This window comes from Rhipicephalus sanguineus, chromosome 2, assembly GCF_013339695.2.
Source record: "Rhipicephalus sanguineus isolate Rsan-2018 chromosome 2, BIME_Rsan_1.4, whole genome shotgun sequence".
NCBI classification, from domain to species: Eukaryota; Metazoa; Arthropoda; class Arachnida; order Ixodida; family Ixodidae; genus Rhipicephalus; species Rhipicephalus sanguineus.
The window spans coordinates 231,443,133-231,459,612 of NC_051177.1; the positions used below are offsets into that span (position 1 = coordinate 231,443,133).

The 16,480-nt window shown below is 46.0% G+C and overlaps 1 protein-coding gene across 4 annotated transcripts in view; it reads left to right on the top strand.

Annotated features, from left to right (window-relative positions):
- LOC119384163 (uncharacterized) overlaps positions 1-16,480 on the top strand; it is a 386,807-nt gene that overhangs the window by 267,558 nt on the left and 102,769 nt on the right. For 3 of the 4 annotated variants that reach the window (XM_049412788.1, XM_049412789.1, XM_037652451.2), the window contains exon 3: positions 3,723-3,833. The exons of the other annotated variant lie outside the window; for it this stretch is intronic. In XM_049412788.1, the coding sequence (XP_049268745.1) occupies positions 3,723-3,833 (111 nt within the window). The remainder of the gene's footprint in view (positions 1-3,722; positions 3,834-16,480) is intronic. 4 annotated transcript variants of the gene reach the window in all.

Genomic DNA, 16,480 nt, shown 5'->3' on the forward strand with positions numbered 1-16,480 from the left:
AACAGCAGGCCTCCGAGCGGGTAGATGTTGACGCATGCACCCTCTGAGCGACGGAAATGGGCCGGCTTGTTTGACCTCTGCTTCGGCCGCGTTCATCGTCCCCGCTCGCGCGCTTTCACCCGCGGTATAACATGCGATACGGGAAGACCTTATCAATTGGACTTCATACGAAAGGGACATGATGGCGACAGCAACGGCGACGGCAGAACCCGTCGAGACTGTCACTAAACCCGTCGGGACTAGCAATAAAAATCTTCCAAGTTGGCTTTTTAGTACCATGAGCAATCACTCCAATGAAAACATGGAGAATTTATCACAGCCATAACAGTGTAGGCACAGACACGTGCCAGCGTAGTTATGTACCATGATACATTTACTCGCTGGTGCATACATGGGCAGTTTGTCCCAAAATCGATCCTTTCATATGTGTAACATACACAATATCTGCACTTACCGAAATTCACGTCTTTATTTTGCATCATGGAGGACAATATTATCTGCGTTATGCACAAACGTGTGAAAATCACGATAGACCTACCAAGAAAACAAATAACTGGATCAACATTGTTGCACACAGTTGTAGGAGAAATCTGGTTAAATGAAGCCAAGCGGGAATCGGCCTATTTAGTCGCAAATGTTAGAGCTCAAACGGCGATATTGCGTTTAGTAAAACGACGTGGCTTTCAATCTCTCGATTAGTATTAAAGCTGGAAACGTGATTTCAACAGCTAAGCTTCAGCAATGCTTCACTGCGCATACACATTCCTTGATGCAGAATAATTAGGTTCATAAGGGCTAGGTCTTGGGCCAGTTGGTGCATCCTGAACATGAAAACGCGGTTACTAGCGAATACACAAAACACGCACACAAGAAAGTGTCAGAGAGCGTTCTCCGTCTAACGCCTTCTTCATGTGTACGTGTTTCGTGTATTCGCTGGTACCCCCGTTTCAAGTTCATGAATAATAAGGACCGCACTGACATAACTATACTTCATCTATATATGGTTCCGAGAACGTTCAATTTCGTGAAGGTTTGTCATAATTTAAGGGACCGACAACTGCCCAGAACATGAAATGAGATGACTCCACTGATTGAAAGATTATCCGTCACATTTACTCAAACCAGCCCTGTTTTTTTAATGAGAGATGGATTTATATTTGTATTTCTTAATTGAAAGTCGCGAAAAATGACCTGTGTTGCCTCTGGTGGCAAGAACATGAACGATCCGATGAACCCGACCACGTGACGGTTGATTGCTGTACGCGTTGGACAATTTTTATAGTATTAAAATATTGTTCGGTTCTTTATATTAAAAGGTATTACTCGATAAAAATGTACATATGGCCTGCGTTAGAAGTATGCATAAAGTGGCGCTGTTTTCGCGTGATGTAATGATCCCATGCTCGTTAGCGCGTCTTGAGGAACTTTTCAGCGTGCTCATGGAACCGTGTACGCAGTTTCCAGGTCGCTAAGATTTTGGAGCGACATAGTTTTGGTACCTACACATCGTCTCAGAAATGACGCGCGCTGCTACTCGGCGCGGTCGCGCATATGCGTAGTGACGTTTTCGATGACTTGGCTTGGCTCGTGCATCGAGAGAGTAACGACGCCGGGACAAGCCACCCATGACACAGGCGCAGGCAACCTTGGACGCATGCGCACACAACGCAGTAGAAATACAGGGAAGGTGTATAACGCCACATCATCTCATTGTAACAGCTTGTTATTTTCAAAAATAGTTGAAAGCTCTAAATAAAGGTGCATAGTTCACAGGAACTCCTGCGAAAGCAGAGCAACAACAGCTTTCACAAATCGCGGGAAGGGCTGGTGTCATCGCTATCAACTCTCAGCGTTGCTGGAAGAAAGGTGCATCTGTCTGTAGAGCCTTTCCGATCGAGAAATACTGCTTGTAAAATAACTACGTGCTTTTGGATTAACTACTGCAGGTACAAACACTGCGAAGGGCGAGCTTTCTGTCGCGTTGTAAAAAAATGGGCCGAGAAAAATCAGTTGTCGGTCCCTTTAGGGAAAAAAATGTGAACGATGTCTGTTTACGATATTGTGTACATGTGCAAAGTCCTTGTTTTATAGGGCTCTTCTGCCAAATGATGCATGCAACGTGAACGTGAAGCAGTGGCTCGTCAGTGATGTGCGACAACACATTAGTTACTTTATTTACATATACTGCATCCCGAACAGGGCTGCAGCACAACCGCAGTCCTCAACACGCAGCTTTCATTGCCATTTTGCCAATGAGGGACAAGTAGCATCAAGGCAGCAGCAACGAATGCAATTTTTACGAAATGGATATTATTGTGCAAAGGCCCAGAAACAGCAAGAGTGCAGTGGCAGTGTGTTGCGAGAGGCAGCAAGAGAAGTTCCGGCGGTAACAACAGTGGTAAATTGAGCCCGATGCAGCTAGCATTTGATGCAAGAGCCGAGCATATTCCCTTTGATAGCGCAAAAGCACACAACAATGTCTTTAGACAGCTGCTCACGAAGTCAACACGTATTGCGCATGCGGTGAACAAAGACACATTTGGTGCTTGAGAACGGCGCGAGCAGTGCTAGTCTGTAAGTACATAAACAGTTTACAAGCCGTAAATATAGTTGCAAATGCAACGCAGCTTGTCACTATACTCACCTGCAAGCTCATGTCGGCTCATGGGCGTCGGCAGGGGGCTGCAGAAGGGGCATTTGCCTCCCCAAGCCACACCAGCACTTGCCCCCCACGCAAGCCACACTATTCAACGCGGGCCCCAAGACAAAACCCTGCCGACCCCCACGTGTAGGCACAGCGTTTTGTTCTGCGAGCAAGCTGGTGTATGGCAGATAGCTGAAGACTTCGTGTTTACGCCGTGTTTGTTCCATTCACCATCAAAATCCACAACAGTGTCGCGCTATTGAAATATCAGGAGACATTAAGCTCCACGAATAATAAACAAGAACGCAAATCTGTGAAACGTACGCGAGTGGAGAACGTGGTCTATCGCTATGTATTCAACCACAAACCATGTGAGTATTCCCAATGTCTACGAACGTAGACATTGGATGGCGCGCTGTGCGATTCAAGATGGCGCCCGGAGAAGGGTCAACCCGTCTGCTAGCATACGGACAGACGCAGGTCCTGCGCCGCTTTCACCGGATGAAGCCATGAGCTGCACTGAAATGGTTATGAGGCCAAAATACTTGCCGAAATCGTCGGAACAGCTAAATGCTCGCGACCTGATTATTGCATAGCGTCCTCAATGCTCGCCACCTAATTATGCCGCTTAGCGTCCTCAAACGACGACAGCGGCACAGTTTGCACTTATGTGCTTGTGCCATAACATTGAATTGAAAACGGCCGAAGACATGTTCGTGCTCAGGTGAGACTAACATCTTAAACATAAAAAGTGTATCATGAAAACCAGCGCGTCTGCCATTTGCAATTTGTTTTCATTTCGACAACTGCTTCTGAGAGATTTCCAGATGTTACGCGGGGATAAATTAAACAAAAAAAAAATAACATGTACACTTAGTGCCATCCGTGATATACTTCTAAAACCTTCTCTCCTTACATGAGGACATCATGGAGCAGGGGAAGAATAATCGCAGTGCAATGTCACTTATTAATTTTTATTTAGGTGGCTGCTATGCGTGAGAGGGTCAAAAGTGCAAAAATACCGAGAGAAAAATATGGGCGAGTGTGGCGTTCAACTCGGTCATGCCCTATTGCGCAGGATGAGACCGCCACGCTGTACTTCTACGACCGGCCGGACACGGTGGGCCCTAAGCGCAGCGACTACGAGTTCATGCGGTTCTCCACCATTGATGAGGCATTGGTCCTGAAGGTGAGCAACCGCAGCATGCTGGACTGTGTTCGGCACTGATCACAGTAGGGGCCTTTGTGCAACGCTGCGTGCAACGACACCAGGGGCATTCATTAATGGAAGTCTTCTAACTACAATCAAACGCGCATATGTGGCAACAAAACGGGAATTAGATTTATCGTATACGTTAAATAGAAATAATTTAACGTACAAGGGGTGTTCAAATTACGAGGTATGAAACGTCGTAAGAACATGACCGTTTACATAGATGCCTATGCCGCTATGGGAGAATGTAGCGATACATCTAGGGATACGATTGGAGTCTCTGCCGTGGATCGGAGCATGCGGGGGCGCCGCATGCGCAGTAGAGCGCAGAGGCTCTTATAAAGAGCGCCGTCCAATTGAACCGGCAGTGCGTGTGAGGACAGGATGGCGTTCACATTGCAAAATTCGACGATTGAGGAGTAGCCGCGCGTTAAACGATGTCTGACAGCGGAAGGTGTTAAAGCGGCCACGATTCATCACCTGGGATTCCATGTGTTTGGTCCCCTGAAAAAACACTTGAAAGGGAAGCGCTTCAACTAGGATGACAAACTCAAGGACGTGTGAAGGACTGGGTTTCGTCATTGCCACGGGAATTCTGAGAACAAGGAATCTTTCGGCTCATTCATCAATGGGATTGTTGTGATCAGGCACATGCCGGTGCGCAAGTCGGCGACACGGCATTGCTATGCAATACTGCAATAAATCGGCCTCACGGCGATTTTTTTTCGTTTTTCTTTCTGTGCGGTGAAGCGGTCTGTGACGTAAGCACCAAGGAGCAAGATCGGCGGGAAGATGAAGAAGTTGCGTTTGGAGCAGGTGAATAAATGGCGGACGACATCTGTCTCTTTGTAGACCAATGATTGACTGAATTACATTGAAGGAACAGTACATTTTGGCGCAGCCTACAGAATCTATGGCAAAAGTACTGGGATTGCATACACCAATGAAAAATTGTGAAACAGATATGTTCGAGGGAAGCTCCGCAAAGCCCAACTACTGGCTTTCGAATATGCATGTTAAAAGAATGGGTGGGTGTCTGATGACCAGAAGATTGAAAATATGCGCCGCGATCTTGGTGGTATAGCTAAAAAGTGGTACGACATGCAGCTTCTACTTGACCACCAGCATGCTGGCAAACTGGAAAATGTTTCTGGTTGTCGATTTTCGATCGCAATGCGGTGGAATGTTGGGACGCTGCTCTGCGCTTTACCTACCAATGTGGTTCATTACTAGCAAAGGTACTAGAATGCTTTCGTGAGAAATGGCACTTGTGTACGAAGCGGAGCCTAAACTTGCACCATCGGCAGCTGTAGCTTTAATTATACAAGGTCTATGTGACGATGTACGGAGCAAAGTTCATATTAGAGACCCGAATACATTTGAGGATCTTCTACAGTGCCTAGAATTCGTGTTGCCAACAGCTGAAATACCGTGACAACTACCGTCCTGTAAAACAGAACAGGTTCCTAACTCATCTGAACTGAACGCACCACATGACTGAACGCCAATGAAAAGTTAGTTCATTTGCGTCTAGCGTCATCTCTTTTAAAGGAAAGCTCATACCATCCTCCTAATTGTAATGATAGCAGTGTTCAACATGACACACTGTCCGGTACCTCAAATGTGTCGCCAAGAGAACTCCAGGCCGAGGAAAAGTCCCAAATGACAGGCTAGTATGATACAATGTACGTCGTGTCCACTTGCTGCTTCATGTTCCAGCTAAAGTCAATGACGTGGAAATGAAAGCTCTCGTCGACGTTGGAGCATCCGTGTTGATAATGAATAAGAGGCTTGTGGACGTCAACTGCCTGCATACTGGCACTACCCTGCGCGTTCAGGGATGTGATGGGACTGTGAGTTCACTTAATGAGTGGGCGTCTGTAATTCTCGCTCGAATTTCAAGGCCACAGAATTACAACCGACGTGTTAGTGCTGCAGATGTCACGAGTTTCTGCTATCTCGCCCTAACATAAAGAAGTTAGAGATGAACCATTTACGAGGACGACAAGATTCTAAATGAAGACCATCTAGCAGGAAAGGACGAGATAGAGTCGCTTGCGCGCTTAATGCAAATGTACTGCGGGGAAGACATGACAACCAGTACCCAGAGCTATTGTGCATAGGAAACTATTCTCCAGCAATAAAATCTCATGAGGTTCCTTTTGAGCTCGCAGACAAAACAGGTGCTCGAAGAAGTCCATATAATTTGTCGCGAGAAAAAAAGGCATGGTTGAAAGCAGGGTTACAAGCCGTGCTGGATGCTGGCATTATTCGACTTCCGTGTCGCCATTTGCATCGCGAATAACTATCGCTCCAAAAGAAGATAGCAGTTTTCGTCTGTGCACATATTACAGGGCTCTTAACCAACAAACTGTGCTTATACCATACCCAATGCCTAGAATTGATGACATCATTGGCCAGACCGGTGGTTGCCATTGATTTTCAAGATTGGACCTTTGCAAAGGCGTCTGGCAAATTCCATTGGCGGAAGACACGAAGTACACTGCGTTTATTACACCATTTAACCTGTATGAATATAACCGGCTACCGTTCGGGTGGAAGAATTTCCCAGCTAGTTTCAAAAAAATCCTGCACGAAATGCTTGACAGCCGTATTTCGGAAGCTTCTACAACATTTACACGATGACATAATAGTTGATTCGAAAACAAAAGAAGAGCATCGAAAACACCTGTCCGTAGTTTTTCAAGCTCTAAGTGCTGCAAGGCTGAAAGTGAACATTAAGAAAAGTGCTTTCTTCCAAGAAAAGGCAGTGTTCCTTGGGAAGAGTCTTTAACGGTTCTCCAAAAAGCACAAAGCAGGAATCCGTTGAAAGAATCTCAAATTGGTGAAGCCCTATGGCATACATCATTGCCTGTTTTCCTGGGACTGGCCGGACCTTCATTAATGACTGTGCTACGAAAACGATATGCCTCACACTCTTGACCTAGAAAGGTATGCCGTTCAGTGGGATGCCGACTGTGAAAGGGCTCACTCTGAGCTTGTGCAAAGAATATCATCGCACCCTCTCCTACGATACCGGACTTCTCCTTGCCGTTTGTGCTGAGTACTGATGCGTCACGTTATGCTAGTGGAGCAGTCCTTTACCAAGAAGCTATCAGACTTGAATCATCAAAAGCATTATGTAGCTGTAACATCGTCTATCTGCAAACACGGCGACAGTTGTTTTACAGTTGTACACTGAAGTCAGCTGAAGTTAACTGCTCAACAACAGAAAAGGGTTCATTTTGTAACAGTTCAAAAGACGAAAGACACAGAAGACGTAACAACACGAGCGCTGACTGACAACTGAGTGCTTTATGGAAACAAGACAAACAAAAGAAAGAAGAAAAATAACAGAACATGCGCGCACAAACTATGCACATGACAAAAAGACGACAGGCTTGCAGCATCATTAGGTATTGAAGTTTAATGTTTGACGGAAGCCCGTCTGGTCGGGATGATAGATGGTGAAGGTAAAAGAACCTCGAGGCACTGCGCCGACCAAAGTGAAAATTAAAACACACAGGAAAAGACGTTTCGGCTCCACACGTTCCAGAGCAGAAACTGCGACAATCACTCGTGAAGTGAAAGACAGACTACCCAAAGTGAAGTTCCCCTGTGTGGTGTACGCTGGTCCCATGCGCGGATTGTGACGACGTATATATTGGTGAGACTGGTGACTTTGAACGGCGTCTCAAGCAGCACAATTATGACGTGAAGAAGGGAAATGTGAAATCCAGTGCTTTGGCTGAGCATGCGTCAGGTGGACACACAATAGACTGGGGGCGGGTACGTGTTCTCGCTAGAGATAAAGGACTGTCACGGCATCTTCATCTTGAGTCGCTCGTGATACAGACCAAAACCGCGCACTCTCAACAGGAGCGATGGTAATATGCCGCCAGTTTATGCACGCTGCTAGCGTGACGTATTCAAGCGTACATAAGGCGAACTGCTTGATGCACGTTTTCCATTCACCTTGTGAACAAGCTCCCGTTGTGGGAGCCAAAACGTCTTTTTAAATGCGAAGCATTTCTTAGCGAAACATCTGCGACTTTGAGCGTATCTATCTATCTATATATCTATCTATATCTAATCTATCTATCTATCTATCTATCTATCTATCTATTATCTATCTATCTATCTATCTATCTATCTATCTATCTATCTATCTATCTATCTATCTATCTATCTATCTAGCCGCCTACGACTTTGTGCTTCCTGGCCGTTTCGTTAATCGGATGTATACCAAATTGGTGTGTCATAAATGGCCTTATTACGAACACAAATGACAGGTAATATCATGGAAAATCATGGACACGAATGTCATGAACAGCATGGATTTACATTCCACGGCTTTGGGCTCCCTGGCCGTTCCGTTAATCGGATGTCTACCAAAATTGGTGTGTCATAACATGGCCTTATCGCGCACATAAATGACAGGTCATATCATGAAAATCATGACACGCATGTCATGAACAGCATGATTTACATTCCACAGCCTTTGGGATCTGCGGCCATTCCGTATATTTCATCATACCAAAATTGGTACGACGTGTACAAGATTTCATGAGAACATAATGACAGGTCCTAACATGGCAAATCATGACGCGCATGTCATGGGCAGCATGATTTACATGACATGGTCTCGGGGCGCTCGCGGCACGTTTAAATGAAGGGATACATACGAAAACTGGTATGACGAGACTTTCTGTATGACGACCATAACTGACACGTGGTAACATAAAATCATGATAAGCATGTCATGTATGACATGATTTACATGCCACGCTCATGGCGCACTCGCGGCCGTTTCGCTAGATTGATATACACCAAAATCGGTATTGTGCGTTGTGACTATGAGAACATGAAAACAGGTGGTAGCACGAAAACACCATGACACTCCATGACATGCATGTCATGATTTACATGCCACGCTCATGGTGCATTCGCGTCCGTTTCGCTTGCGTGATATACACCAAAATTGGTGTTACGCGACACGACTGTGTGACGAACGTAAGTGAGACGTGGTAACATGAACATCATGACATGCAAGTCATGTACGACCTGATTACATACCACGCTATGATGCGCTAGCGGCAGTTTCAGTAGATTGATCTACACCAAAATTGGTATCACGCGAGTGACGTATGAAGAATATGAATGACAGTTGGTAAGATGAAAACCATGCATGCATGTCATGTATGTATGATATACATTGCCACGCTCATGGTGCATTCGCGTCCGTTCGCTTGCGTGATTACACCAAATTTGTGTTACGCGACACGACGTATGACGAACGTAAGTGAGGCGTGGTAACATGAAAATCATGACATGCACGTCATGTACGACTGTTTACATGCCCCGCCATGATGCGCTAGCGGTAGTTTCAGTAGATTGATATACACCAAAATTGGTATTGCGCGATGTGACTGTATGAAGAACATGAATAACAGTTGGTAAGATGAAAACCATGACATGCATGCATGTATGTCATGATTTATTTGCCACGGCTCTGATGCATTCGCGGCCGCTTCGCTAGCTCGATATACACCAAAAGTGCTATTGCGCGAAGCGACTTGTACAGACGACGGTAAATGAGACGTGGTAACATGAAATCATGACTGCATGACATGCGCGACCATGATTTACAGGTCATGCTCATGACGCACTCGTGCCGTTTCGCTTGCTTGAACACCAAAATTGGTATTGCGTGGACGCGACTGCATGACGAACGTAAATGAGAGGTGGTAACATGGAAATTCATGACATGCAGGTTAGGTATGTCATGATTTACATGCCGCGCTCATTGTGCATTCCCGGCCGTTCGCTAGCTTGGTATACACCAAATTGGTATTGCGCGACGCCACGTATGACGAACGTAATGAAAGGTCGGTAACATGATAATCATGACATGCATGAAATGTACGGCATGATTTACATGCCATGCTCATGGCGCACTCTTGGTCGTTTCGCTAGATTGATATGCACCAAAATTGGTATTGCGCGATGTGACTGTATGAAGACATGAATACAGTTGGTAACATGAAAACTATGACATGCATGCAATGTATGTCATGACTTACATGCACGCTCATGGTGCATTCGCGGCCGTTTCGATAGCTTGATATACACCAAACTGGTATTGCGCGATGTGACTGGATGACGAACATAAACATGCGAATCATGTATGCCTGTCATGTACGGTATGATTTACATGCACTGTCATGGTGCGCTTCCGGCCGTTTGTTAACGTGATATATACCAAAATTGGTATGGCATGACACGAGTGCGTGGGATGAACATAAACGACAGGTCATGCATTTACATACCAGAATATGCGTTTCATTGGCATGGTGTACACTAGATTGTGCATGCATGCGGTGATTGGCAAACATGCGATATATGGTGACTAGATGCCATGGCATGAATGATTTCATTTGGCTCAAAGGCAAACAAGGCGATGTATGCAGCTCTTTGCTGCTGCTTCGCATTACATCGATTCCCACAGTGCGGGGAATCCGCCGAATTTTTTCTGTGTGTTTTAATTTTCACTTTGTCGCGCAGGTGCCTCGAGGTTTTTTTACCTTCACCATCATTAGGTATTACTCAAGTAAGTCAACTCGCATTCGAGCAACGCTATTGGCCGCGAGATCGAGCGGTGTCGGCGCCTCGCGGCTACTGGCTGAAGCGCCGCCATAGTGTGGATTGCTCCCTGCGGCGTCTGCTAGCCACGCCGTGGTTTGCATGTGCGCGTACGTCCTGCACGTTCTCAAAGGGCGGTTTGTTCTGTTCTGTTAGCGCGAGTTTAACTGCTCGTACGTATACCTAACTTGGTGCACAGAAGCAAATGAGCTTGCTCGGCTGCATGCTCATTGTAATAAGATCAATGAGTGCGACTTCCGAGAGGGCTGTGTATTGGTTGTCGTACCCTTCGTTCGTCAGAATCATTTCAGTCTTGGTGCCGCTTTCTGGTTCAAGCACACCCTAAAGTGCGCTTGGCGTAGTCCCAAACATCAGGAACATTAAACAGTATGTGAATGCAGCGTTTTATCAACTCGGTGGTAAACAAAAACGAGGCTCATGTACTTTGGCGTTGTTGTAATGTGTATAACTGCGGCACTCCAGTTCATGATGAGCTTTAGCTGTGCCTAAGATGTCCTTTCATTGTACGGTCGTGGTCCCGCTACAGCGAAATATTTCTATCAAGTGAAGTCCTGAGACTTCGGTACTCAAACTGTCCCTAAAAAAAGAAAAGAAAAGAAAACAGACAATGGAATGACACGGCCGTGATAAAACGGAGTTGCCGCGCGCAATTTTAACTTGGGGGAAATTTATGCAGAATCACCCATGTGCTTAGATTTAGGTACGCTTTGAAGGACCCAGATGTTCAAGATTAATCCCGACGGCGTGCCTTACATTTATGTCGCATAATTTCACGCGAAACCTCATACATTTTTACATTATCTTGAGCGTTTGTGTGGAGTTGTTATAAATTGATGGAAGGCACCGGACATTATTAGTTTGAAAAAAAAAAGACACTTGTTCCATAAAATAACCAGACCTTTGTTGCATCACTGTCATGCACGTAAACAATCGATGAAACTCTGTGCTAAACTCTTACCTGCGTATACATGCGTATTCGCGTGAACAGTGCTATTGAACTCATTGCACAGGAATATGGGCTGGTATACAAATGAACAAGAAGTAAACACTTGAGTAGTTAATTCGTGCTACTGCAGTGCGTGATACACAAACACAAGCTGAACACGTACAGAGAAAAAATTCGGCAGATCCCACGCACCGTGGGAGTCGATGTTATGCGAAGCATGTGGCGGGTAGGCGACTGTGGCGTAACTTTTTTTTTATTGAGCGACACGTTACAAAATGACGCTAAAGATTTGTATAAATTTTACACGCACACATATATATGTTGAAGATCCGCATATGTGTTATATAACCAGTTGTTTACGGTTGCGTAACGCTGCCAATGGCAACGTGGGTATTACCAACACCAGAAGCGGTAAGCTGATACGTAGTGCTTATACGTGCCCGAGAACGCACACACGTTTCACGAACACGTCTGCATGTGTGCAAGAAGTTCTTGACAATTCTTGAAAAGGGCATCATCACCGTGATCAGTGAGCACCAGCAGCTGGTCATGACCTAATTGTTATAGGATCCGGTCGTGATCATGGTGACGAGGGGTCCATGTGTAGTGAAGTATGTGGTATCCCTATTGCAAAACCCAGCGCCACTGGGTGCCAGCGTCCAGTGCCATGCCTGATTATGGGCCCAGCGTCGCGCTGGATACTGGGCCGCTGGAGAGGCGTTTTACTGGGAGGCGCTGGGTACTCAAGCGCAAAACGGCTCTACAGTGTAAAAACGGCGGTGCTTACGTGCCCTACATAAATATATTACTAAAGAAAGGCATATAGAAAGCATTATTGCAATAAAAAAAAAAGCCGTATGAAAAAGAAAAAAAAACTCCACCACCAGGATTCGAACTCGCCACCTCTCAATCTCCAAGCGAGTACTCTACCACTGCGCCACGCTGAATCACGTCAACAACGCTGTAAAAGGGCTAGTCAACACAGTAAGACAGCGTTTCGTTTCATATTTCCGTGTCGCGTATTCAAGGAACACGCGATCTTCCTCTCCAAATAACGCTTGCTTCTTTATTAGACACAAAACAAAGGGTGGCCGGAAACGAATGAAATGCCCGAAATGGGATGAGCGCTAGGTTTATTCAGGAATTCCCGTTTTAACTCCGAAAAATATCAAATGGATCGAGGACCAGCGTACAGTTGGACGGCTGTTACTGCCGATTTTTTAACAGCCGTTTCTCGCCCTTGCTAATGATGAACATGTACAGAAGCTTTATGATGACGCGTTCGAAAAACACGCGCCTGCATGAATTCATACTGAGTATTTCTCGCGCGAGCGACGATATTACTGGGGGCGGGCGTGGCTGTATTCTGATTTGCAGTTTTATCGATACCTACAACTATAAAACCGCTCAGCAAAAACAAATACAATTCGTAGCAAAAAGATGCCGGTGTGTTAGTTTACTAACGCGTACCAGTTTACACGTATGTGTTCTCACGTATGAGTCAGAGAAGTACCGGCGAGTGCGGCCGGCTGCTTTCGGTGAGCCTGCGTTCGTTGCTGAAAGCGCGTCGCATCGATGGCCACCGCTCCTTGTTCGGACACCGTACAAAAGAAAAAATGGTTAATTTAGGTTAATTTAGCGGATGTCCAGACTATACTTTACAATAAATTTTACACGTTGGAATTGCGTGTACTTAAACGAAGAAGCGCCGGTGGCATGTAGATGGACTCGGCCGGTACGCTAGGCCTAACACTCGCTGGGAGCCGCACTGGGTTGGACCGATCTCGGCGCAAATGAGTTGCGATGGTTGAAGTTTTTGCATTTTAGCCTCGAAACCTTTTTAACTGTTACCTAACGTATTGCTGAAGTAAGTGGAAGTGCGAGAATTGCCCGAGATGCGTTTCCGGTGTGGCGATATCGAACGACGGCTGTTTTTCTGGCCTCCGTTCGGAGGGGGTCGCGAAGCCAGAGCTCATTTAGTTCTTGCCATTTGCACAGCGATGTAACAATTTGCTCTATATGTTCAGACCAATGCCTCCAGACTTATAAACATTAAAATATGAAGTCATTACCGCAACACATCACGAATGCAAAACTGATATATATGAGCGGTATGCACGAACGAAATGTGTATTCACTGCTCGTGCTCCGCAAAAATTAACGACTTCATTGGCACTGCATGAATAAAAAAAAGCGTGGTAGAAAGCAAAATTATTAGTGTTGGCTGCTTTGGGTTATTAACATATTTTCCTCCACATTCGACAGGGAAACAATAAAAGTGACCGTGATTTCACGTATATCATATCACGTATATTATGAAAATAACTCCTCGTCTTTCTCTGCAAAGCTAGAATTTGTGACACATGTTTGGGACCCGTTAGGATAGCATCTATCGGTACCATCGAATCAGACATTTGATATTCAAAGATACCAAAGCATTGCGCCGCGCACGATACTGAAAGCAACGCTCGCACTGGCAGAACAGGGCGGGCTCCAGTATGTGCCAGCGCACGCCAGTGAGAATTCCAGCGTCTCCAGCGCTTCCCAGTGAGCGCCAGCGTCACAGCGGCAAAGCCAGTGGCTCTACCAGTGCGACCCAGCTCTTTCCCAGTGCTTTCACCGACGTCCCAGTGAATTCGAGCGTATACCAGTGTTCCCAGTGCGGTCCAGCGCCAAAAAACGTACTGGTATCACGCTGGGGGTACTGGAACGGCGCTGGTTTTTGCAATAGGGATAGTAGAGCTGTTAAGATTCGTAGATGCCTCGGTCATTTCATCGACAAATTGTCTGTCGACAGAGCCGGCGACATGTCGGAACCTGTAGTCACCCTTCGTGTTGGTGAGGTATAGGCCGTCGAGGCTGGTAGGCCTGAATAGTGCTACGTAGACCAACATCATTGGATGGTGTTTATAGTATTCGTCGAATACCTGGGCGTATACGTAGCCTAGTCGACAAAGCGGCTGTCAATCAATCTGGCATCATCCTCGGTCAGCATGAGGCCATTGCCCAGCCTCGTAAGAAATGAAGAGGACACTGCGTCGTTCTCGTGGACGAAGTGCACATTACGGTGCGGTGGTGTGGATATCATATGTAACGTTCGTTAATGTATTCCTCCGGGGTCGAGCAATGCTTCAATATAGCTTGCTGAATCATAGGAATATACAAACGTAATGTTTATTAGACTGCTATAAAAGCGGAGCCAACACTGGAACTACAGACGTTAATCTGATATGACGCCTGTATCGTAGGAGTACACATCGTAGGAGCATCATGTAGTGTTTATTGCTTTCTTGTAAAATTAGATAGCCAGCACCACAACTCCAATATACGTTGCACCGATATTACACCTGCGTAGGCTGTTTTTCCAGACCAGTTTATAGACCTGGCGTGGTTCAGTGGTAGAATGCCTGATTGGCACGCAGAATGCTTGGGTTCGATTCCTGCTGGGATCCTAATTTTCATTCTTTCCATTCATTGAGTCAACGCTGCCGATGTTGGTTTTCCTTAAGGTTCTAGCATTTAAGTTACCAATGTCTGTTCTCGCCGTTCCTGGGTAGATATAAACTGTCAATCACCTGTGGCGCATACCCGTACACCGCGGCCCGTGGCAAAACGGGTATGTGCCACACGTGTCTAGTGGAAAGGGTTTGACGACGAACGCGACAGGATTTTAACGTTATTCATGTCATGACCCGGCAATCATATTCGTCAAATCCTCTTACCCTCCCATGCAAATTTTGGTCTACACCAAGTTAAGGAGGCGATCATGAGAGCACCCAGACGTAGGCGGCTAGATAGATAGATAGATAGATAGATAGATACGTAGATAGAAACGCTCAAAGTGCCAGAGGTTCGCTAAGAAATGCTTCGCATTTAAAAACGAAAAACGTCATATAGTGCGTAAGCGCAGACTGTCATCCATTGCGATCATCCCTTTCATCGGCAGATCGCGCTTCTCTCACGAGTAATAGTAAGGTTGGATGATCTTCGTGCATCGATTCAACAATGAGGAGCATATATATTACCAGTAAGCTGCAATCAACGCATTTTTATTCGCCGAAAATCGGCTCAAACCACTTACAGCGAAGCGCCGCTGTGTGCATTTGTATACGCGCCTCCGACCGCCTCTCCACACTAACGCGGCTACGGTGCTGCCACCTATAGGTCGATCTCGCGGCCAATACACGGTGTGCCAACACACTTGTCGCCATTTTTGCAGATAGACAATGCTTCAGCTGTCTGCCCTATGCAAGAATCATTGTGCCCAAAAACGGTGGTCGTGCGGCAGAACTCCGCGGAGCACCTACAAGCGGCACAGTGGGCAGACAAATGGAAGTACGGCGTAGCCTTCAAGGAGCTATTGTGCTCACGCAGACGAATGTTGAGACAGCGCCCCGTTTGTCTCACATAAACCTTACCGCATGACAACGGAATGGAATATACGACATTGCTTTTGCAAGGAACAAATTGCGTGCGGTGCTTGACTGTGAAACTTCTGCTAGACGACACATTCACACCTGGGGACAACTTATCAATTCTGGCATCAACATTGAACTCAACATTGAACTTGTCACCAATCTTTTACAGCGAAAGCTGTTATGAGATCATTTCACCGGCCGTTTTTGGCGCCGTAGTTGTCCGCCGCCGCCGCCGCCGGTGTCTGTAACCACTATCGCTCGAAATAAGAAAAAAAAACGAAATAAGAAAACAATTTCAGGACGGAACGAGGTTCGAACCTGGGCCCTCTGCGTGGGAGCCCAGTATTCAACCTCTGAGCCATGCCGGTGCTTGAAACTGCCTTGCAAAAAGACCCTATACAGTCTTCATGTCGGGAAGGAACCACATTACCATATGTAATGTAGTGTGGTAGAAGAGTAAAATAACAACCAAGTGTCACACAATGCGAATTCTGTAACCAGGCGTCACACAATGCGAATTGCGCAACGAGTGAGTTGTTGAATGCTTCCAACCCATTACAAAGAGCTCTGCCATAATTCTTCATCTTCATTAGCCA